Source organism: Bombus impatiens, unplaced genomic scaffold (assembly GCF_000188095.3).
Source record: "Bombus impatiens unplaced genomic scaffold, BIMP_2.2 scf_0491, whole genome shotgun sequence".
NCBI classification, from domain to species: domain Eukaryota; kingdom Metazoa; phylum Arthropoda; class Insecta; order Hymenoptera; family Apidae; genus Bombus; species Bombus impatiens.
In genome coordinates, this window is record NT_176910.1 from 199,742 (window position 1) to 223,709 (window position 23,968).

At 38.2% G+C, this 23,968-nt stretch overlaps 2 protein-coding genes and 1 long non-coding RNA gene across 4 annotated transcripts in view; 1 reads left to right on the forward strand and 2 right to left on the reverse strand.

The window, feature by feature from the left end:
• LOC100741349 (prolyl 4-hydroxylase subunit alpha-1) overlaps positions 1–23,968 on the forward strand; it is a 225,029-nt gene that overhangs the window by 189,582 nt on the left and 11,479 nt on the right. For both annotated transcript variants that reach the window (XM_012387903.3, XM_012387902.3), the window contains one exon: positions 22,045–22,367. In XM_012387903.3, the coding sequence (XP_012243326.1) occupies positions 22,045–22,367 (323 nt within the window). The remainder of the gene's footprint in view (positions 1–22,044; positions 22,368–23,968) is intronic.
• On the reverse strand, positions 1,114–6,431 carry LOC100742310 (probable helicase with zinc finger domain). Its single transcript, XM_003491030.4, has 5 exons — positions 6,010–6,431; positions 5,049–5,734; positions 4,185–4,856; positions 3,585–4,112; positions 1,114–3,085 (listed from the first exon to the last, which is right to left on the reverse strand). Exons 1-5 carry the CDS (start codon positions 6,230–6,232, stop codon positions 2,453–2,455), a joined length of 2,742 nt encoding a protein of 913 aa, XP_003491078.1. The 5' UTR covers positions 6,233–6,431; the 3' UTR covers positions 1,114–2,452.
• On the reverse strand, positions 15,319–17,868 carry LOC112213158. The gene is made up of 2 exons (XR_004462025.1): positions 17,718–17,868; positions 15,319–15,821 (listed from the first exon to the last, which is right to left on the reverse strand). It is a non-coding gene; the product is annotated as an uncharacterized LOC112213158 (long non-coding RNA).

Here is a 23,968-nt window from a genome sequence, read left to right on the forward strand (position 1 = left end):
AAAGTAATGAGTAAACAGTAGGCAAAATATGTGTGCGATACACTCCAGCGAATGAAATTAAAAAATTACTATGTACCCAAGGGAAAGAACGAGGAAAGATAAATTCTACGCGCTCGGTCGACTTGTCGTCCCACCGCGACCGAGAGAGTAAGAATATCGCTGGAATTCCGCTGATGCCCCCGGCGATACACCACCTTGTTAGAGGGAAATTGAGTTTAACTACGAGTGCTCATTCGCTTGCTCCCTTCTTGTCTCATTTGTCCTCACCCTCTCTTTTCCTTCACTCTTTATCGCGCATAAGTCATCGCACGTGTTATATCAGAAACAACTTATTCCGATGCTAACAGAACTTAATAACAATTAAACTGGATTTTTGTGCAAAATGTAGTAGATAGGTCTTTATAACATTTAATAGATAAAACAAATTTTTATTCAAATCCTATTCTTTCAATTCTGCTCATGAAAATATAAATTTGGACAAAAATCCGTACTCTAATAACAATAATTAATAATAAACAATATTAATAACAGCGGGTATAGACGATTTATTTTCCAAGATTTATCTTTCTCATAGTAATCGATTGGAAGACAAATTGTAATAAAAATGTTTCAAATCGCTCTACACGATAATAAATACACTATTATTAGGGTAGACATGGAAAAACATATTACGCAAGTATCGCTCTAGTTTTTAATTCTATCACGTTTTTGTTGTTTTCTTGTTTTTTATTTGTATTTAATTACGAGAAGGTTCGAAAAATATATATTTCAAAATTAAATCAGTATTTTAATACACTGGGTAAAGAAAAATCGAAAAACATTCGTATGGAGGGATATTTTATAAAATTCCACGATACGAGCCAATTATCACTCCAAAAAAAACAAAAGTCTGTACAATACCAACAAATAATACTACAAAAATAATTGTATCAAAAAACATCCTCTCAAAAACGAGACATGTAACCAATTAGTAGCAACCGAACAGATTCGACATTTCTATCTATCTCCAGTTGCAATAATTATTGACTGCGATTGAAATTAAAATCCGCGAGTTTAGGTTTTCGCAAACAATACGTCGTTAAAGAAGGATCGGGATAGCAATTACGATAGAAATTGGTTTTAAGAGAATTTATCCTTTTTTCTTTTTTATTTATAGGACTACCTAGCCGATATGGCTATCAGAGTAGTCCTTAATTACGGAAATAAAAGCAAACGAAACGGCTTTGTTTGGTCCCGTATTCATGCGAAGCGCGAAACGGAAGCGACGAGCTTTTCAAAAGAATCCACGAACCGCTTTTCGCTCTTTCGCCTCCCTTTTCAGCCATTCGAGGGTCGTCGGTGACCATTTGGCTCTTGCAGCCCGCGAATATGAATCGCCCAGACAAACTAGTGTCACTTGTCTAGAAACTGGTTTGCTTTATACCCAGGCATTCGCACGAATATACACTACCATTCCGTAAGTCAAACACCTGCTGGTTCCGGAGGAAATATTTATTCAGACAAGCTTTCGGTAAGATCTCGGAAATATAGCATGATATAATTTCCTTTCATAATGAAAATAAAAATTAAGTATTAAATATAGCACACATTTCTATGAAATATCAGTATTTAACGAAAAAGAAAAAAGAATATTTTGTTGATGAAAGTCGTGCTTCTACTTCTATTATTTAATAATACAAGTGATTAATTTTTCATTATTCGACCGGTAGTGATGATTATTACTTCTGATGAGATATATTTACGAAAAGAATTTTTTCGAATATTGAATAGGATCGAATTTAAATAGGATCGCCTTATGTACTACATGAAAAGGAAATTGAAAGGTTCATCCAAGGCTACGTGGAACTAATAAAAAATATATTTCTATAATATATCGGTACTTGTAGTGTCGTAACATAAGTTGCACAGTCTCCACACAGATGCATCTCTGACAAACAGATAAAATGAAATGATAAAGAAACGATACAATCTATAATAGACAGATTTTCAAAGACACATCGTAAAATTAAGAACAGAATCTAATCTATTAGTAACAGTTAGTTAATTTCTTAAATCTATTCACAGAAAGAGAGACACTCTAAGGATTAGTAATCCCAAAAACCGACACAGTGATATAGATATATGTATGTACATTCAAAACATCGTAGCTAATCAATCAATTAACCCTTTTAATCCAACATTGGTACATTGCACCGATCCACAAATTCTCAACATCTCCTCATTCATTGTCACAACGTTATACCATGAATAATAAAACCATCATCGTCTAAAAAAATCACTTATATAAATCAACAATGCACCGCAGAGTCAATTTTTCTCTTCTAATGCAATAAGATTACGGGGGGAGGGAGGAAAAGATAATCTAAAACATTTAAAGTCAAGTCGGTACTTTTAAGAACAACGACGCACAACGACCAGATCGTTCGACTTCAACACAGCATTCCCGCCGACCTTACGCAGAATAAAAGGGATAATGGAACACCGGATACAGCATTGGAACCGGCACGTACTCCACCAGATAAAAGCTATTTCTGGGTACAAACTCCCTCGCTAATGGGTTCAGCGGTGTAATCAACGGAAGCTCGGGTACCAGACTCAAAAGATACTTCAGAGTTTCCCTGTCGATACCGCGTAAATCAGCTATCTCCAGGTATCTCTGCCAGAGCTTCCTGCAGGAACCAATGGTGAACAGAGCAACAGGATCGCCCACCACTGCTACCAGACATTTAGCCCGTGTCATAGCAGTGTTCAGAAGTCTGGGATTGGTCAAGAAGCCATAGTCCTTCACGTTCCTCTCCGCGGAGTATCGACAGCAGTGCTTGGTACGCACCGTGCTGATAAACACAGCGATGAACTGCTTCCCCTGAACGTTTAACACCCTCTCCACCGACACGTCCGTCATCCTGCGTTCCCTCAGTTCCGCACGAATCCTCTGCACCTGCTCCGCGTAATAGACGAGCACACCGATTGACTTCTCACCATAGGCACCCCAACGATCCGTTGGCCAATTGTTACGCAGCTCCTGCACGCGGTTAACGAGCTCGAATACCTCGTTCATGTTCGCGTAGCCTGTCGAGTGGATGTCCTGATAGGAAAGAAAAACAAAGTTACGTTGAGCGAAGAGTTCCATCGGTGTGAATTCTTGGTAGGATCATTGATTTAAAGTGATGAGACCGAGGTTGGAGTGATGGAGAGCAGTGATGGTTCTATGGATACGTTGTGTCATATCGCGCTGACCGAGAGGTGTTACAAGCAACAGTGGGTGTCCGGTACAATGGTGAAGATGAAGCAACAGGTATCTGTGGTTGGATCAGGAAATACATGGTTTGTTACGGATTTGATGTGTTATATCTGAACGCTTAAGATACGTGTTGCAATGGAATTTGATGTGTAAACAGAAAACAAATTCTTCCAATGAAGATAATAGTTTGAAGCAACAATAGGTGCAGGTGTTAATTATAGGTACAATGCAAGCGTAAATTATCACATTCATTCCCTTATGTAACACTCATTCTTGCAAACAGAAAATCTACTATATTCCAACGATTATTCTATCTTCAAGATTCTCCTGACGGTAAACGTACCTGCACTTCCACGCCTTGAACAGCATAAAAGGTTAAAGGCTTTAACGTGGGGTGCTGTATTATGTCTATGTGGTGTGTTTGGCTAGGAGACTTGACGATTCCGTCGTAGAACATCTCCGAGGTAAATTTAATGATGTCCTCGTGAGCACGATAATTCTCATGCAGGTGAATCCTGCATGGATGAGTTTGTGGGTACATTCCATAGATCCTTTCCAATAAACTTATACCCAGACCCCGTTCGCTAGCTAGGTCACTATATATTTCTGGCGCAAGTTGCATCTGATCGCCGGCCAGAACTAAGCGAGTTTGTTGGGTAGCTAAGGCTAAAGGTATGAGGACTTCGCACTCTAATGCTTGAGCAGCCTCATCGATCACTATATGCGTGAACAATAGATTTAAGCTGGTTAGAGAGCTAGACGTGGCCAAAGTGGTCACGATCAAACCACAGTCTCTAAGGTCTTCCTCGGTCGGATTGCGGAAGGTACCGTTCGGTTTCATCAAACTGTACTCCTGAACCACTGGATGTACCTGAAATGGGGGAATGAGAGCAGAAGGGGAACTCTTCGATCAAGGAAATTTGTTTCTTCTGAGCAGACGTACCGTGTTCCTGGATCTACCTTTGTAATAGATTCTGACTGGTTTCAATCGTGGATTATTTTCACATTTATACCAAACGTCGAAGAATTCTTTGACATAAAGATCTGCCGCGCTGTTGCTGTGTGTGCAGAGTAGGATTTTATATTCTGAGCTCGTTGTCAGCAAAAATCGTAGTGCCTGAGCAATAGTAAACGTTTTCCCGGTTCCAAATGGTCCTAGTAGCAAGATCGGTGGCATGGAGATATTAATAGAGGCTGTTATTACCGCCAATGCCTTTTCCTGTTCTACGTTCAGCAAGGAAAATCCGAAACTGCTCGCGTTTGTGCCTAACAAATTTAGAAAACTACTTTCTTCCATATTTTTGTGAGCTTTGTTTAGAAATACTAGGCCAATGTCGGGCAAACTATCCACGCTCCTGTGCCACTCGCAGAAGGGCAACCGATTCAATAGGAATTGAACTTGCACGTGTACATCCGTATTGGCTGTCAAGTTTAACGCATGCACACACTCTTTCGACAATCTAACGTACACTGTGTGCGTGCACTTATCCTCTATGTACGCTTCGTATATTACATTCGACGATTGTGATAAGCTCTTCAAGAGTACTTTATTGCAACCTCTCAGGAACAGCCTGCCGCTTTTCGTATCTTCTGAGATACTGCGGCTTAGCGGCAGCTGTGGTAAAAAATTCATCATATATTCAATTTTTTGTATGCACACAAAATCGAGAAAGTGCGGGACAACTGTACTAAACAAAATGCGAATTTATATGTACTTGTGAAACTAGGAGTAATTGTAGATTATTGTTTAAAGTAGCAGAAGATTATAGAAAGAGAAAAAAGGTACAATTGTTAGAAGGAACCGCACCTGAGCAAAGAGTTCACCCGGTGGTGCATATTTGGCAATGGTGGATCCATCACCTGCAGAAGTCAAAATGTAGTAACTATGAAGACGCATGTAGGAGGTTTCATTATATCTAGCTATCTGTTCATGTCGAGCTAGCTCCTCCACTGTAATTAACTCGTGAAGACGACCTCTATAATTTTCTGGAGTTAAACGATCGTCTGTGAGAGATTCTTGAGTCAAGAAAAAATTGCTTCTATCTGGATATGGATACATCATGGACAGTTTGTCCTCCTTTGGGTCTTTCGTTGATACAAAAGGTGAATCAAACCTGCAAATCTGGCACGTTCCATTATTCCATATCTTTGGATTCTGTGAGAATTGATAATTGGTCGCTTCGTGAATCCTGGTAAAGTCTTCGATTGGTACAGAATCCATGCAAATCTTTTGAATTATCACTGGATACTCTCCAAAGTAAAAAATGACATTCTGGCGATACGTGCCATATTTATTGGCAACAAAGCAAATTTTGACTAAATAATGCTCTTCCTTTAGTGCATTTTCTTTTATATTTGAATTGTCCAATTCTGAATTGTACCATTCCTGGCCATTTGTAATTCCAATATTAACAGTATCACGCATAACAGATTTCAATGCAAAATTTCTGCGATTCTGATCCAAGGTTAGTGCTATTCTTTGTAACTGTTTACCTAAATGAACGCAACAAACCCTTTGACAATTACTACACCAGAAAGAAATCCCAATACTACATCTCACTCCATAAACTATCAACACAATTACTCCATAATGATGTTTAATGATCCTTTGATAATTTAATATCTATTTAATATCATCAATATAATTTTATTACCAATATTATCAATAGTTTGTCAATCAAATTTTCACATTAATACAATCAATTGACCAACGACAACCAATTTTTAAAAAAATATGAATGTAAACACTACTAGAAAACAACACTTACCGTTCGTCACGATCTCAAAGTCCCAACAGAAAATTACATTGTTAATGGTCGAACGGCAACAGAGACTCTTGTTCGGGAAAATTAACACATTGTTCGTATCCTTGCACGTTATTATCGTCTCAGGATTCTCCGATTTCACCCAGTCGTGCTGCACCTTCTCGGCGAAGCCGGAAGGAAAGTGGGTTCTAACCTCTCCGTCCATTCGATACGAGTGATCGACCATGTTCGCGGATAGAAATTCCGCATAATTTCCACTAAATTCGGATACCGGTAACTACATCGTATCGCGATGCACGATTTTTCGCATTTTCGAAGCAACAAATACACTTATTTCACCACGCATTCCCGCTATAATTCTCTCCGTACAACACACAACGCTTTTCACTGATGGACGATGGATTACTTATGCGTATTGCGCATGCGTAAGCTGTATAATATCGCGGCGCAATCATCGCCATCTGGCGACCGTTAACGCACTCGCAAACTTGAATAAGTGACATTACCGACAACAGAGTGAACGAGTTCAGTAATCTCAATTTTATTCACTACATATTTAAATCTACTGTATTATTAATTTTTGTCGTGTTATTATTAATATTTGCAATAGTTATTATTCAAATCAATTATTACGAAGAAAATTATGTTGAAGAATGAAATAAAGAACCAAAATAATTCTGATATATATAGAAAGTTGTTAGCTATCACAATTTAAATTGCAACGATGCATTTAATTCAATATTTCTATCTCCAAACTCGCTGTTTCTTATTCTTCCATAGAATATATAAATCAATAGATATCCCATTACACGAAAATTAAAACACAAAAAGAAAACGAACTTTCTTCAATCTCTGCCCTATAACTTTTACCTTTCGCTCGTCTTCCATCGTGTTGACCGCGAGATTAAACTAGAAATCCGCGAGAGTCACGATCCCAGAGGGCAGTCGGGACAAATAAACAACCCGATGAAGAACGGTCAAACTCCAACCGAGGGGAACAGTCAGTCTCTCTCTCCCTTCGCCTCTCTACGCAATCTCGTGGAAATTCCAGAGAAGGTTCTCATGTAAATCGTGCAACGCTATCGAACCACCGGAAGTGGCTAAATGACGATCGCCATTATCCAGCGGCCTGGCGAAGGCTTTCGAGAGATAGGGAGCCAAGGAAGGAAAAGGACGAATATAGAACGAGAGAGAGACAGGAATAGGGATGGTTGAAGAGTCTCCACGAGAGGAGTGAAATGCCAGAACCAGAGGAGTGGGATCGCGGTTAGCCCCAACTGGCTTGAAAGCTTTCGAATCGTCGACCATTTCGTGCGTTGCTCCAGGTATTCCCTTGATACCAAGCTATTCCATTTACCTCGACGCCTGAACCATGGCGTGGAGGTGGATGAAAAAATGTTATTGGAATCTGACAGTCACGGTAGCTGACCAGTTTCCAACGCGAGATAAACTATTTGTCTGTTTTCGAACTTTCCCCGAGGGAAATCTAATGCGATGTTCGATGGCACTGTATCCTCCATAGAGTACTATAGACGTTGCGTGTGGGTATGGGTGGCCGTGGACGGCTACTTTTAATGGTGTCCGAGAGGCTCCTGCAAAACTAGGGTTATTTTTTTCCACCACATGAATATACCGATACGGGATGGTTCTTGTTAGGGGAGATCTGTAGTCGACGTTCCGCTCCAGGAATGTCGAGTAGATCCTTTAAACGTCTATTGTGGGGTAGGTTATTGTCATTAGTTTCCTAGTTCGGTCAGGGGTTTGATAATGTTATAATGAAGAATTTTTAGCAAGAGAATGAATATGGTATTTGCGGATATTTAAATTGGAAATATTTTTACCGTTGCTGTTGATTTAATATAGATAATTTATTGTTATTAGACTGTTGATTCAATTTAGGCTTGATAATGTCGCAGTAGAGAATTTTTAGCAAATCAAAAAATGTAATATTTACAGTTTTCGTTTTAATAAAGATAATTTATGACACTATACACAATTATGACATTTTTATTCATTGTAAAGGAGCAGGAATTTTTATGACAAAAAAGACTGAATGTTTCATGGAGATTTGATTTTTTTAACGATAAAAAAACACGATAGGTTTGAAGACGATCGATATGACGTAACATTAAAATATTGTGTCGAAACATACATTCATCCCATCTGCCTTGTTTGTGAATAAAGATAAAAACAGAACGAATATATATTTATATTAGAATTCAAAATGATCCTGTTTAGAAAGAACGAATTTATATATGTTTCTTGTAACACAACGTAATGAATGCTTTGAGCAAAGAAGCGCGACAAGTGACACGCCTAAAGAAGTGGACAGCCAAAGAAATTAATACGCGAAGTAAATTGCACGGTAATGAAACCTATTTACGTTTCCGCTAATGAAACTCTCGTTAACTAAGGTGATTGTGAAACGTACCTTTTGAAAGAAAAAAGAGGTTTCGTCCGGCCATAACAGGTCATCCTCGGTCAAAGGAAATTTCCACAGGAATAGAGGAAAGAAACGAGAGGAAAAACAGACAATGAACATTTACCGGGACTTCAGTTCATCAGGAAATATTTTCATTCACCGCGCTTCCGTTAACGAACCTCAAGATTATTAAGCTCAACGCGGCCCTCAAAAGCGGCAGGACAAAAGCGCTTAAGCTTGTGTCGCTTTCATCAACTACCCTCCGTTCCAGTAGTCGCAATACGAAAAAGAAGAGAGAGAAGTGTAAACAGAAAACATCTACTGGAGAATACCTCTTCAAGTTCTTTCACTGAGTCGAAAAAGAAAGAACCGGAAATAGAATAAACTAAAAAAAAAAAAAAGAAATCTAAAGAAATAAAAGAAAAGGGTTATCTAGAAAGAACAATATAACGAGCCCAGTATTATGCAAGTCAAACTGGGGTAACAAAACCTTCGGTTCGCAGCAGGAACAAAAACTCCTTATCTCGAGAATGTCGCGTATACCTGGTTGCTTTATATCACCCGAATCGCCATGACATTTGTAGTAAGAGCGATAGGAAGATTAAAACAGAAGAAGAAGTAGAGGAACCTGTCCTTTTCTCGACGATGAATTCATCCGCGGTTCGCGATTAAAATGACGAACGCGACGAGATAACGGGAGACCTCGATAAAAAGAAACTAGCAAGCTTCTCGTCGTGGATCTGACATTTTTCACAAGAGCAGAAAAAAAGTAAGGGCAGGGGACAAACTCGAAAAGACGAATAAAAAGGAGAAAAGCATTCAGGCGGCAAGAATACAGTGCTGAAAGAGCGGGTTTGTTGTAACAGGGTAGAAAACGAGATAAAGGTTGTCGAGGGTGTGGGAATGCGAAAGAAACGCGCAAGCTGCGGGGACGAGGTTCGATCGCACGCATATATCGCTAATTAAAATCTGTCGCCTAGTCCATGACCGTCCTAGGGTGAAAAGAAATGGAGAAAGGCAAAAAAATTGAGTGGGTTGGATGGTCCAGCGTCATTGGATACGAGGGAATCGTGGATATAACGGGGTGTAGGGGGAGAAAAGGGTGCAAGTAACGGGCGAAAACGTCGAAATCGCGCTAACGAGAGGATTCGTTATATCGGACGTAGGCGGAATATAAAGAACTGTCGTTATCGCGCCTCCGACGTGTCCCTCGAATACGGTGCGAACGAATATGTGCTCGCCAGGACTTGGTCAGTTTTTTAATCGAGTTCCTGCACTCTTTCGCAGCTTATCTCGAGAGATATTATACAAACGCCTGGGTTTCAGTTATTAGAAAACGTTTTTTGCGCTTCCGTCTGCGCTGACGCGTATGAGGAGAAATGCACAATTGTTGATGCGTAGCATTGTTTCGCAAGAAAATTCAATTTTGAAGATCGCGGATGGAAACAGAGAAGCTTGGGTGTAAATAGAATTAAGTATGATAACAGAAAGATGTTGCCGTATGTGACTCTATTGAGGTTGATCGTTTAATTTTTTTTTTTAATTCAACGCTAATCGTGTATTCTGATACTAACAAGATTAAGAAATGTTTGGAAAATGGAGTGAATTAGTTTGGCTTTTGGATGGCTGGGATAATTATGTATAGTGTGTTAACCGAATGAATACAAAAGAACAATACCAAGTAATCAAAAACTGAGTTCTCGAAGGACGTACGAAACTTTTATGAGTAGCTGGTACGGTAACTCACAAAAATATTTGGATATTTACAACAGAATACACTTATCTATATATTGTGTGTACTATATAGAGCATTTTGAAATTTCTTTTGCACTGTAATGAGATACGACTTTCACGATTATATTGGTAAAATTTGGGACCAATCTGAGAATGTTATAAAAACATAGATTTATTAAAAATTAATACACAACATATAATAAGCGTTAAAATTGGTCCCAATGAATATATAATATAACCATAATATCTCGACACTAAATATCTTATAGCTTCGATGTACTTTCAGATTTACTTCACACTGAACCATCATAATCATGAATATCGTTACAGCGCTAATTAAATTTACAAATGTTTCGTACAACACGCGTTTCCTACAAATGTTGGAATACGTTCGTGCGAATATATCGTACGAATACATAAATTCATGTGCACCAATTTAAACGTAACGCGACTTCTGATACCAACTTGTCGTTTCATTTTCATCGAAAAGGATATGACTGAACGCAGATGCAATGCTGACATGTAACGTTCATATGCAGTAATCCTAATCGGCACACAGCTGTACGCTGGCACGTTGAATCGAAATCGGTTGGAGAAACGAGAAGGGCGGAAACCTGGCAGATAGCAATCGCAAAAGCTCATTAGGGTCCATCGTGGGGCGAAGCAACGACAGTCGAACGATGCTCAGGAGTTGTCCAGGCCCGATTGGTTTCTCTCTCCTCCTCTCTCCATCTGGCAACGAGTGGACCAATTCCGCGTGCAGAATGTCGACCTGTCACAGCTGTGGATGTCAGGTGAACGGTGTCGCGCGAACGGCCAAAGTCAAGCACACCTGGCTCGTTTATTCCGGTAATTTATACGACACCTCGTCACTTACGCCGACTAACACTGGTCCACCAGTGAAATCGATACATCCTTTCGACCCTATACAACCTGACCCACAGTGTCGACTACGATATACCAGCACCTGTTCTTCGGCCTTTCGAGGCCGAGGAAAGCTCCAGTGGAAAGCTGGTGAGCAAGAATCTCTATTGGGTTAAATTTACGAAAAGTTTGTCGATAATCTATTTTTATAGAAGAGGCTCTCTCTATTTGTTTGGAAGTTCGTTACAAAATTGAAGAAATGTCTGACGATAATCTATTCTTATGGAATTATGATATAATCGGATTGTTTGTGACCTTATTTAGTTTGATCGCTAGTTTGAAACTAGACTTTGTAGTTTCATTTTGAACAGTCTCAGGCTTGGATATGTGTTTTGTTAAAGATCCAATCTTGTATCTCGAATATTTGAAGATTAAGGTTTGTACTTTTGAGATTTGGAAACGAGCGTTTCTGATATTTGGAATTCAGATTGCGTGGAACCGGAGGAAACAGTGCGCTTAGACGTGACGAATTAATCGAATTCCATTGTTACGTCGCCATGTAGAATACAGATGGACAACTCGATTATCTCGAGTTCGACCTATCCTTAGAGCTTGTTCGCGACTCAGAAATTAATTTCGCTATCGATCGATCGTTCGTTTGGAAACCTGTTTAGTGAATTCTCTTTAGTGAAATTAGATTTCAGTGTTATCTACAGAATTTTTCGACGAATATTTAGATAGAATTGAAAATTTCTTCAATTTTAGCTGTGGTTGGTGTATCGTTAACTCACGAGAACACGAGATTTCAGATAGTAGTTGAAATTGCATCTAGTCCCCCAAATTAGGGACATGTTGAACAACCCTACATTACATCTTCAACATTCCCTGCGCTGCGAAATGTGCTCGACCTGCAGAAAACTTGGGGACACCCCTCATTGCTATTCCCCAGCTTACATTCCAACGTGTGACCTTCTCTGTTCATTTAGAAAAATAAATTCTCCGAATTTTAGAATGGTATTTAAAGATTAAAATTCCAACCACTTGAGTTTCGTAATATATTGACTACTAAAATCCAAAACTAATTAATTAATTAATCTCATTTTATGCAAATCTTTACGGAAAATTCACATCTTTTTATATATACCTGTAATGCCTAAAGCTGAAATTACCCTATTTTTTAACGAACGCACAAATTTAAAACTACTTTAATTTCTTCCAATTTTTACTATTTCAATTCTTTCTTTGGTTCTTTTAATTCTTCTATTATTTCAATTTTTGATAGCAAAAATTACATATATTTAATATTAATATAAATTTCTAAACTATACCATCGTAGGAAAAAACCAGAAGCTGCAACTGTTTCAATTGATTTCCATTTTTTATTTCATTCAATTTATCTTATCTTTGTCAAACGTTTAACCACAAATTTCCAAAAAATTTAAGCCGAATATCCCGCCAACAAAACATTTCGTGCTTGCCAACTGCTCAAACTTCCTCAGTCGACCGTTCGAACTGCAAACTGACTTAACTTTTCAACTCGATGAACTAGAAAATGCAAGCTACAAACATTTCATAACTGGAAACAGTGGACGATCTAGCTTGACAAAAGGGTGAAATCAACGTCGAAAGGGGAGAAAGTCGCGGAGATTCCCGCGGACGCAAGATAACGCAGCGCGAAAGACGTTCGCGTCGACGACCATTGTGTCGCGTCGAGGACAATAGCGTCGGGGATGTCCCTATCTTCCGCTTTCGAGTTGATATCGTGATTGGATCGCGGTCCACTTGTAATTGGATACTCCACCAGACACCGACGTTGTCTATAGAACAAAAAGAAATCGCCGACAGTGGAAACGGTGACTTTCGTCGCCAACTTATCGATTCCAATTTCCCGACATAATTGAGACTTGCTCGATTTCCGTGTCGAACAAACGATCGTGGGCTTCTTTTTATGATATTATCGGGCATTTTATGAGAATTTAGAATTGGCGAATGAATTAACGTGTCGCCACGCAGTTCTCGTTGTTTTCGCGTATATTTTTATGCGCAATTTAAAGCGCCATTTTGTATACGAATTTCTCTGTTCAAAATTGTGTCGGTGAAAAACCATCCTGATTAACTTCGTAAATTGAAAAATAGAAGAGATCGATGACGTTACAAATATTTTTTAATATCGATATTGGATTATTACAAGTCTTGGATTATTAACGTCGAATTAATAGTTTTCCTGTTTTTCCATAAGTTCCTTGGGAATCGAGCCGATTCGTTAATGGAACAATAACCCAACGTTTGTTTCACATTCCTATATGGAATGTTTTCGTTCGATCGCAGACGGTATTTTTAAAGCCCTTTGACACATGTTTCGATAACTGCTACCGTTCTCGAAAAATACACATCAGCATGTCGGTAGAGAAATGAAAGACCCATCTTCGATCTTCGAAAAGGGTGGAAGATGAAGAACGTTGCAGATTGAATGTAAATAGTGCTATCTGGTCGACGGACAGGAAAAAGGGGAGCAATGATTTTCAAAAATAAGAATCACTCTGATAGAATAATTAAAGCGATAAATTGGAAATAAGCAAGCAGATATAGTTGCAAATTCTCTTTAAAAAAGCCGACGTTAATTTTACCACAAGCATCTGCATGCTTTCGACAATTACAGAAACAAACAAATTTTTATTCTACGAATGTAATAATTCTCTCATTGAAGTGTGCCATATGGGACAATGATAGCGAGGGGCGCGTTAACTAAAAATATCACCAACGATTAAAATCCCCGTTGCATTTGCAGACACCATGATCGACCGCAGAGCCGACGAAAGCGCGTAGTCGTCAAAATTCATCCCCTAAGCCCGGTTGAAAAACGGCTGACGCTCGTTTCACTCTTGTCCCTCGACTCGGTCAATTATTCCGTGACATTTGTGAGTACGGCTGATTAACAAGCAAGGGAGAGAGGATAGGTGTCAAGATGGAGAATATCGCGAATCAAGATTTAATTTAATAATTCTGTTGGGATCTAATGGCGGGGAATAATTTATCTGGCTCGGCCGAGCGGCAGCTTCCTTGCATTATTAAGCCAGCCTCGATGGTCTCTTGGCTCATGCTGGAATTGCTCGCGACAATGCCAATTTTGCTAGAGGCACGGACATCGTCGACTATTTAACCGCTTGATGCGTTCGTCATCCATTGGCATGGATCATCGATAATTTATCGTATTCAGGAAACAGGAGAGCCGTATAATCGAATCTCAAATATCAATTCAATTAGTAATGGGATGGACAAATGGCTTCTTTAAATAGACTTAACACTTTGGCTGTCACGCCGAAATCACATGTTTCGCTCAGGACGCCACGGCAGTATTTTTATTATTCAAAGCATATAATGGTAAAATAATAATAAATTGATAATGTAAGACAACATTCTTCCCCAATGGACCGTTTTATTGGTGGTCACGGGTGACCTTGGTAACAGTTGATTGATAACAGACATATTATAACAAGACTTCGTTTATTTCAACAAACCACTCGCATTTGTTATTTCGTCGTAAGCAAAACGTGCAGAATATATTATTGAAACGTGTAGAAGATATTAGTAAATAGTATTTGCTCATTCTATACATAATAGTAAGGTATGTGCACACTTCTAATTTCAATTATATGATTATAAAGCAGCATTTACGATTATTTTCTAAGGTGTGTTTATAATAATATTCGTAGATTACCCATCAAAGATGTGGATGCAAACACAGTGCACAGTTAGGTGCAAGATTTGTTCTCATTCTTTTTATTGATCTAATAAAAATGTTTAATTGTTCAATGGGGCACTTTTTATTTCAAAGTATCTTCTATTTATCGGTTGTATTGAAAATGCCCTAACTATCAATTTTCATACAATTTTTACAATTATAAGGAGTTCAAGCACTCCGGTTATCAATGACCCACCGTGGCGTCACAGTGTTAAAAGATGGATAACATTTGGAGACGATAGATGAGAAACGTAAAAAGTTACGTTTCCTGTCTTTCGTAAAAAATTCATTTTAGAGGTGAACAAATTTACTGCATATCAATATTACTTTATTAGTGCACACTTACCATACTTCAATTATGAAAGCTAAGTTGAAACTCCTTGCTATCGCTATTGTGTGATTCATTATTGAAATAACGAATGCTGTTTCGATTGTGTTGTTGATTAGAAATTAATTAAATTTAAAGTATTCAGTAGCGACTATCGAATTTTAAAGACGTTCACGTAATTATAAGCGATAATGGATTTGGGAAAATGACCGATCAACTGACTTGGAAGGATCGATTCGTTGAATAACTTTTATAATGCAATTTGACTGATAGTAAATTATAGATGTGCAGTGTAGAATGTAGAGTGTTAGGATGCAACAGATAATAGCGCGATACTTTGGAACTTTCAACTATTTTGGAGAAGAGCCAAACAAATAGAAATTGTGAACATTAAATACTGTTTATCTTGAATTTTGTTATTTAATTTGAAACAGGAACAAATATCCGGATATTTTGCGCTGTTGTTCCATTTCGCCTTTTTCTGGGGATGATAGTGTATTGTATCAAGATAATGGAAGTACAAATGAGGTACTTGGGCCGACGAGAACTGAACTGAAAGTTTCGCGGAGCGATACTCTAAGATGTTAAATACAACTACGACCGCCTAACTTAATCACCTCCTGCACACTTTTAGTCGAGATATTCGAACGATTTGTTTCATTCGTCCCCTATCGTTGTTTCAGCCGCTTCATGCTTCATTGAACGATATTGAATATTAATCTTACCTGAAACAGAAGAAATATAAATCTGTAAATTCATTTACCTTCATTGCACTAAATAACAAGAGAAGAGAGAAAAGTAAGAGAAGCGAAGAAATTAGAAACCAAAAAATTATACGAGTCTAATTGCAACTTATTTTACACACCTACCAAAAAAAAAATATACTTCGATGAAATATTTTCATTTTAATCTGATGCGCGTGATGTATATATATATTCGAATCACGATCGGAGTCCTCTGATCTCCGACATATATATAGACATAGATCGTTTCTAGTTTGACTGTTTATCTTAACACGAAATTTATTATACAACAATCTAATGCAATCGCGATGAAGGATCTAATTCGAGTCGTTCAAACTGACGTTTGCTATACGTTACGATCTGATATATCGAGAAAGCGATGCAATATGAACTACTAGCCTATAATACAACCTATAATACTTCAGGCTTTATTCAAAAAGCACGAACGCGCCTTAAACACGCGAGCAGCATGACGCGATGCGCCATTTCGTTGGCAAATATACCAAATAACCATATTTCAAATCTAATCAGTTTCACATAGAGCAGTTGGAAAATCATGTAAATTTGTAGCCGGAAATGTATTTCATTTCTTGTTTCAATTTTTCTCTTAAGAAAAAGGACACTCCTTAACACGCGACTCAACTTACATAATTTGCTACTTTTTGCGCATCTATGCGAAAATCGCGTTCATTTATCAACGTAAGAGCATTCGGTTTTTGTTTTAGAGAGACCTCGTTCTAAAATGTACATGAAAAATGCGACTGGACACGCGACGTGTCCGAGACTGTAATTAAGCGAAAATTAAAGATATCGCGTTGTTGTTAGTTGCGGGTCATTTTCTAACGGAATTACGTTAATGATCCTTGATAGGGATTATCTTTTGATCGATATATTCAAACCTGTATCATGGACATGTTTTTTCCATATAAAAATATCTATAAAATGGAAATATGTATAGATGCATAATGTTAAAAGTATCTGTAAAAATTCTTTATTTTTACCACTCGGGTAATTTTGATATTAAACGTATCAGGTTAAATATATTCTTTGAGCAGTCTGATGTTCAGGATTTCAGCTTCATTTTTACATTTATTATTTCAAGAAGGATGGAGTTGCTTTTTCAATTCAAATTTTCTATTTTAACTCGGTTAAAATGTATAGGACGGTTTCGCCAAGCAACAGAGTCTTCGTTCCCACGAAATATTTTCTTAGGAACTAATCGCGAGTTTCCTGCGAAACCCCTTCGAGTGAGAGAATTCTAACGAGCAGTATTTTAATGTTTGACACGCTCCATTTGCATCGTGTACACCGGCTGATAGAATTATTCATTGGTTTTAACGCGTCTACAGGCAATTGAAAATTTCACTGTGCATTTTAATGACGAGCTGTTACTATTAAGATCGACTAACATGCAACTCCGCACGACGATAGAATATAATTATTTCTTAAAACTAATTTAACAATAGAAATCTGCCTCGACGCAATAGTCAAACGATTATTAAAAGCTGGATATATAAATAGATTTTATTCAATCAAAAAACGAATCTAAGCTATTCTATTGCAAAAATAAAATTTCATCGAACGTTGAGATTATACGGGAATCGTATTTAAGAATATTTTAATCCGCGATACTGTACTGTATACATATTTAAGATGTAAAAGTACAAAATGAATTACATATTCCACTATTCCATCGAATTCCGAATAATACGAAAATTGGCATCTCACTTGTTAAAATTGACCTCAGACATGTTGAAAATCACAGTAACTCGAGTAACAGCCCATAAAAGCGTACATTCGCAACGTCACTATCATTCATAGCACGTACATCATAATGATCTTTATACACTTCCGTCGTCGCGTCAGTGGCATGCTCACCTTCCCTGCAATTTCCGGTAGGAATCGTCGCGACGAAAATCGTGGCTGTCTCCTTTTCTCCGGTAAAATGGAGCCATATTGTCCACGGAACGTTGCACACGTACGTACGTATATGGTTACACTACTTTGTGATTTAATATACTCGTTCGTGTAGCTGAAAAGAGCCACAGATACGTTGCAATAGAAACAAAGAAGGTTTAAAAAGAGCGAAGCCAAAGTTAGGGAAGTTAGTGAACGAAATCTCTAGAGACGAAAGTTGGAGGATAAAACAACAATAACATAATCTCATCGTCGTTAAAAAATAATGCCATTATCCAAATACGCTAAAGATCAACACCGAAATAAGAAGAACAGACAAAATGCAACGATTAAAGGAATCTGCAAGCTTAGGCGGCGGAGGGGTAGTACGCCTGGTGAGAGAATAAAGTCGTTGAAAACGGACTTTAAGACAGAGGAAGAAGAACGAGTCAGATGGAAGATAGGAATAGGACAATTTCATTTCGAGAGGCACAATGTATTCCCCGGATCGGAGATCCCTGCCGGCGATGGGGAAGCGGTTCCACGCGTTTTCTTTCGGCTCTCGTTTTATCCGGTCGTTCAACCGACGAGATTGAGAACGCCGGAACGACGGCGAAGAGCCATTTGCGTGATCGGTTCAGCCGAGATAACGAGGGGAACGCTCATGCAAATGCGATCGAAATGGAAACTCGGCCGAAACAGCACCGCTTTATCGCGACTTTAATTCGGCGTAATTCGTGCACGGTGCACGATCATCGGCCACCGTTACACCTACTCTCGACTGATCGACTGGAACGCCATGTACTCTCGAATTCTACGGTCTCGAGTTATCAAGAGAATTCTTCATGTTGTCACGTGTTATCGATGGAAACATCAATCGAAGCTTTCGGGTTTTCACTTAGGAACTTAGACGCACACATTTCAGTTTGAAATTTATATTCCGCAGATGAAATCCATGTCTTGTAACGTTAAGGTAAAAGGGAACGAAATTTTTGTATCGCTAGACTGTTTAGTACTGTAATTATGGGAAAGTTCTGGAGGATAAGTATTTAAAACTGTAAAAGAAAAGGCAGCGAAACTATTTGTATAGATAAAGAATATTCGTATGGAAATATGTATTATACATTTGTATGAAAGTATAATACAAGGAAGATAATTAAAATTTGGCATATCGTACGTAAGAACACTAATATTTAATCTCAGACTCGCTATACTTTACCTAAACCTTCGATACTTAATCTATTTCTGCACATTTCTTCGTTTCATAAAATTCATCAAAATCAATTTACGTCCTGAAAAACCCGCGAAATTCACATTAATCATACTAAACAACGTAAGCGAAAAATCTCAAACGCGAAATTAAACACAGTTCGAAGTCATCCTTGAAGAAACTGCAGGAGGCAACGAAACGAATCCCATTTGAACGCACATGAGTTCGAACGACCGTGTGACGAAGCAAAAAGGAAAGAGGGTGTAAAGGAATCGTGTGGGAATTAATCGAGAGCCGTGGAATCTGCATGCGAGCCACGCGTCTCTCCCATCGAACGACGTATTATTACGTCGGGTCGGGATAGTCGGTTTCCCGGTCGATTCCCCACGTTCCAAAACGGTCTTCGCGAATTATCCCTGTCCCCTTGAGGGGTGGAAGGGACGAAGGAAGGATAAAGTTCGGTCGTTATCTACGGCAGGCAGTTATTGCCTATTGCACGGTGCCCGGCAAAATACAGGACTAGACTGAATAATTCCCTCGTCATCTTGCCAAGTCCTTTGTATTTCTCTTTAAACCCCCGGAAACAAGAGGATGGATAGGTGGGCGAGGGTGAGAAGAAGGGGTCGTGGATGCAGGGATCACATCAGGCTTTGTTGGAAAACGCGATCGCGAGACCGAGAGAAAATGGAACGGCAGGAAGCGGTGAGGATTGCTAAATTGTTTCATAAAAGGACGTCGCTATGTTGGCGATACATCGATGGGCTTCTGGAAAGTGTTTCAAATTGTTGGTTTAGTAGGACATGCTAAAATTGTCCTTCCGTATTGTTGCATCGTTTCTGGCGGGCAGAGGTGAAGGAATATGGTGAAAATGTAGAGGAAGGTAAAATGGTATTGGATGGTTCTGTAGGAGATATCGATTTAAGAGCAGTTAACGATAGGCAAAAGATATAAATGCGACGACCGCTAAATACGAAAGAGGTTTGTAAGAGATTGTAAACTTGTGGAAGAATATATGAAGAATCGTAAGTCTTTTAGTATTTAGAGTTTGAGATCTGCTATTTAAAGTTCAATTTTTAAATTTCTGGCTCGAGGTACGAGATCCATAGCAATTTCAAATATATATTTTTATAACATTGTATAAAATCTTCTGCGAAAGGTGTGTGTCCGTAGAATAAACATTTAAATGTAGTCGTGTAAGTTTTCCGTATGTATTAGGTTGTCGAAAAAGTTTCTTTCGTTTCATAAGGTGATAATAGATGAACAACAATTTTTGTTTTATATTATTTTATTGAATTAGGTGTGGTCCATTTCGTTCTATTTCTATTATTATGTTCGTGCATAATTCAATAAATTGATATAAAACAAAACACATTGTGCGTCTATTATTTCCTTATGAAACAAAAGAAACTTTTTCGACAACCTGATACATAGAATGAAATTTTATAGTGAGTAGCAGGCGAAAGCATTTGAAATATTCTTCTCCTGGGTTTTAAGGTAGCAAAGATATTCTTATGACTAAAATAATGCACTCTGATCACATTTCACAGTCGATTGCAGTTCGAAAAAGTTCTATATTCTTTAACCGCAAACTTCCGTGGTGGATGGTCGAGGAGGAAAGTTATCATTGCTTTCAAGGATTCCGCAATCCGGGAACTTCAAGTTTTCCGGGTTCAAGTTTTGAAGTTAAATTACTGGAAAAGCTAGAAGTCTATCTTCTTAACAATGCTTTGTGTACCACTAGACGTCAAATGCTGCTGTTTCAGGTTTTTAACTTTCAACCTCTGGCAGCGGAAATTTTCACGCATTATATGTACGATATATAAGACTTAAACACATGTCACTTTCCTTTTATCTTGTCGATTGGCAAATCATATTTATGTGCTGCTTATTTACTGTATCTGTACTTCTTCTTTTTATTCTGTCTTGTATCCGTTCCATATATCTTTCCATGTTTTCTTCGTTATATCCATTTCCAAAAAAAAAAGAAAATGACGAACGTACCTTTTGAATCACAGGAAACATCTGCTGAATCACGATAAAACAGCGTCTGGTATAGCAGAGAAAAAATAAAGGAACATAGCAACCCCTTTGCTGTGAGAGATTAAATTAAAAAGCGTCCACGACGCCGTTTCGCTGGATTCCTTGCGGTGCAGATTGAATTTCCTAAATTCATTAAAGGGTAATCACCGGAAACCGGCAGAAATCAGCGTTTCCTCGTTTGTACAGTTGCGGGTGCGTTAACTAAGTATCGCAGCGGAACCTTGACTTTATTACCCTTCCATCGTTACGGAAGGCTGTAAAAGATTTCAAGTATTTCGTATGAGTAGAGAAGCGAATGAAATTGTTTCTTATGGAAACTAGATGAGACCAGTTAAATACTGAAAATTGAAGTATTTGCAAGAATAAGAAGGTGATTTGAATATTTATACCGTATTGATTGAAAGAGAAGGCAAAGTCTCCCAGAAAGTAAATCGATCGACTCCATTTTTAGAAATCTTTATAACATAATCATGTGAATACATGATTAGAGCCAGAATTCTCGAAGAAGCAAATTATTTAATTTCATATTATTATGTTCATTTCGTGATAGGAAAATGAAACAAATAATCGTAAATTCCACAATTTACGCAATTATGTAAACATGTATTCTTTCTGCTTCTTCATTTACAGGATTAATTATTATAACCTTTCAGCAGTTCATATATCTGTTTTACACGCTGAGTATAAAATTCTCGTTACTTAGATCCAGATGAAAACCATGAAAACATCTATCGAGATACAAAGCTCTTTCCTCTATCCGAAAGAAATATACCAAGAGCGTATTAAGTTAAAAAAACAATCAAAGCAAGTTTTAACAAACCTATCTACACTGTGTCAAAAAGAAAGAAGAGAAAAAAAGACAAACTTCTATATTCCTAACTAAATCCAAGAAACTCCATAAAACTAAAAGAAACCTACTGCAAAGACTATACCATAGAGTATAAAGAATCGTGGAAACTTTTACCAATTTATTCACGTTTCGAGACTTTTCGTTCAAAGTATGACAACGAAAATGAAACAGAACGTTCTACGAGGTGAAATATTTGATCGTTGTTGCAGAAACGTGGAGGATTACGCGAGAGAACACGAGGAGGCTTCAAGGAACATTCAGCAGTACCTGTCGAATCCGATCAACGCTTATTTGCTGGTGAAAAGACTGACCACCGATTGGAAGCGGGTCGAGGAGCTGATTACCCAGGACGTGGGCAAGTCGTTTGTCGCGAATATCACCAACTCACGGAGCGACCTTAAATTCCCAACTGACGAGGACCTTAATGGCGCCGCTGTCGCTTTGATGAGGCTACAGGACACGTATAAACTGGAGACTGCACAGGTCGCCAGGGGCGTGTTGAATGGGGTCCAATACAGCACCGGATTAAGTGGTTCGTATATACGTGCCTCTTCTTTCGTTTTTTGTTTGCCTTTACTGATCATTTTCTGTTTATTTTACCACTTAGATGAGAATTTTATTTCCTGGTTCTTTTTTGATGAAGATTTACCCTCTTTGATTTTTCGTTGATAGGGAGCGCTTTTATAGTTATCGTTCTTCTTCGGAGGAAAATTTTCTTGTTCGAGTTACGTTGGTAGAAAGATATGGGTTTTCATATTATTTGGATTAACAGGTTCAAACTCAAGTGACACAATCTGCACTTCTATCTGATGGCGTGGGTCATCGACGGGTCACATCTTGTTTTTATCATCAAACACCCTTCGATGATCCACGTCATTTGTGTTTCAAATTTTAACTCAAAAAAATGTAATTTGAATTTAAAAAGCGTGTGAAAAAGCGCGTTAAAAGTTTCACTTTTGATTTCATTTTGTAGCTTCCGTTCATTGAAAAGTTCTTTCCTTTGCTTTTCTTCCATGAAGTGCAAGGTTGATCAGCTTTTCTTCCGTAAAGAGCTTTCCCTTTTGCGTTCTTCCTCGACAAAGATTTGCTATTTATGACTTTTCTTTGATTCAGACCTCTTATATGTTTGGTTCTTCATCGCTAAAGAATTTATTTTTGGATTTGCATCGATAGTAGGAAGATTCTATTCTTTGGGTGAATTTTATTCTTCGCGTTTTTGTCAATAGAAAGTTCCTCTTTCCGGCCTTCCTTCCACGAACAGCTTTTATGTTTAATTTTACTTCAGCAAAGAATTCTGTTTTTGAATTCCTACTGATAAGGAATTTTTCTTGTTGCTCTTACGTGGACTAAAAGTTTTTCTTCTACACAGAACAACGTTTAATTTGACGAACGAAGAATTTTCCCTTTGCGTTTACGATTATACAAAGTCAAATTTTCTTAGTATTAATATTAAAAAAAATTTAATTGCCATCAAAGAATCTCATAATACAGAGACATCTGTTCTGCCATATATTTCGTAAAACTTTTTATCGCTCCCATACTGCAAGCCGATAAAGCTTTCAGAGAATGTTGCCTGGGTTAACTTAGTCCAGTGTTTTCTCAAAACACGCGTACAGGTAAACACATTTGCGAGGCCTAATTTCGCCGGTAAGCTTCTGTTCGCGAGAGCTAACATCCAGGGAAACAAGACTTTAATGAATAACCAGCAACCGACGTACTTTTTATTTCTCTTCTTTTTTCTTTTCGCGAATTTAGGTTCGCGCTTCGGAACGAACCGAGTTTTCACGACGACGCTACTTTTATTGCTTTCACCGGCGGAATTTCACGTTGTAAACGAAGATTCCCTCTCCCTTGGTACGTACCTCGGCTAAAACGTTCCCTCGTTTATTTCAAATCGCGCTTCTAAGCAACCGCTTTTTCAAAAACTTTTCCTATATTCTATACAAGGCAGGAAAACTTTAACCGATCTTCCATTCGCTTCCGTGAAAGCAAATGGTTTCCTCCGCTGAGCCGAGAGGAAGCATCGAGTTTTTTTTCCCACGTTCGTCCGAATGGATTTTTCGAACAATAAGGTACGATTTCGCGATGAAAATGTTGTGATAATAAGGAAAAGATAGAAAAGAAAGAAGCTTG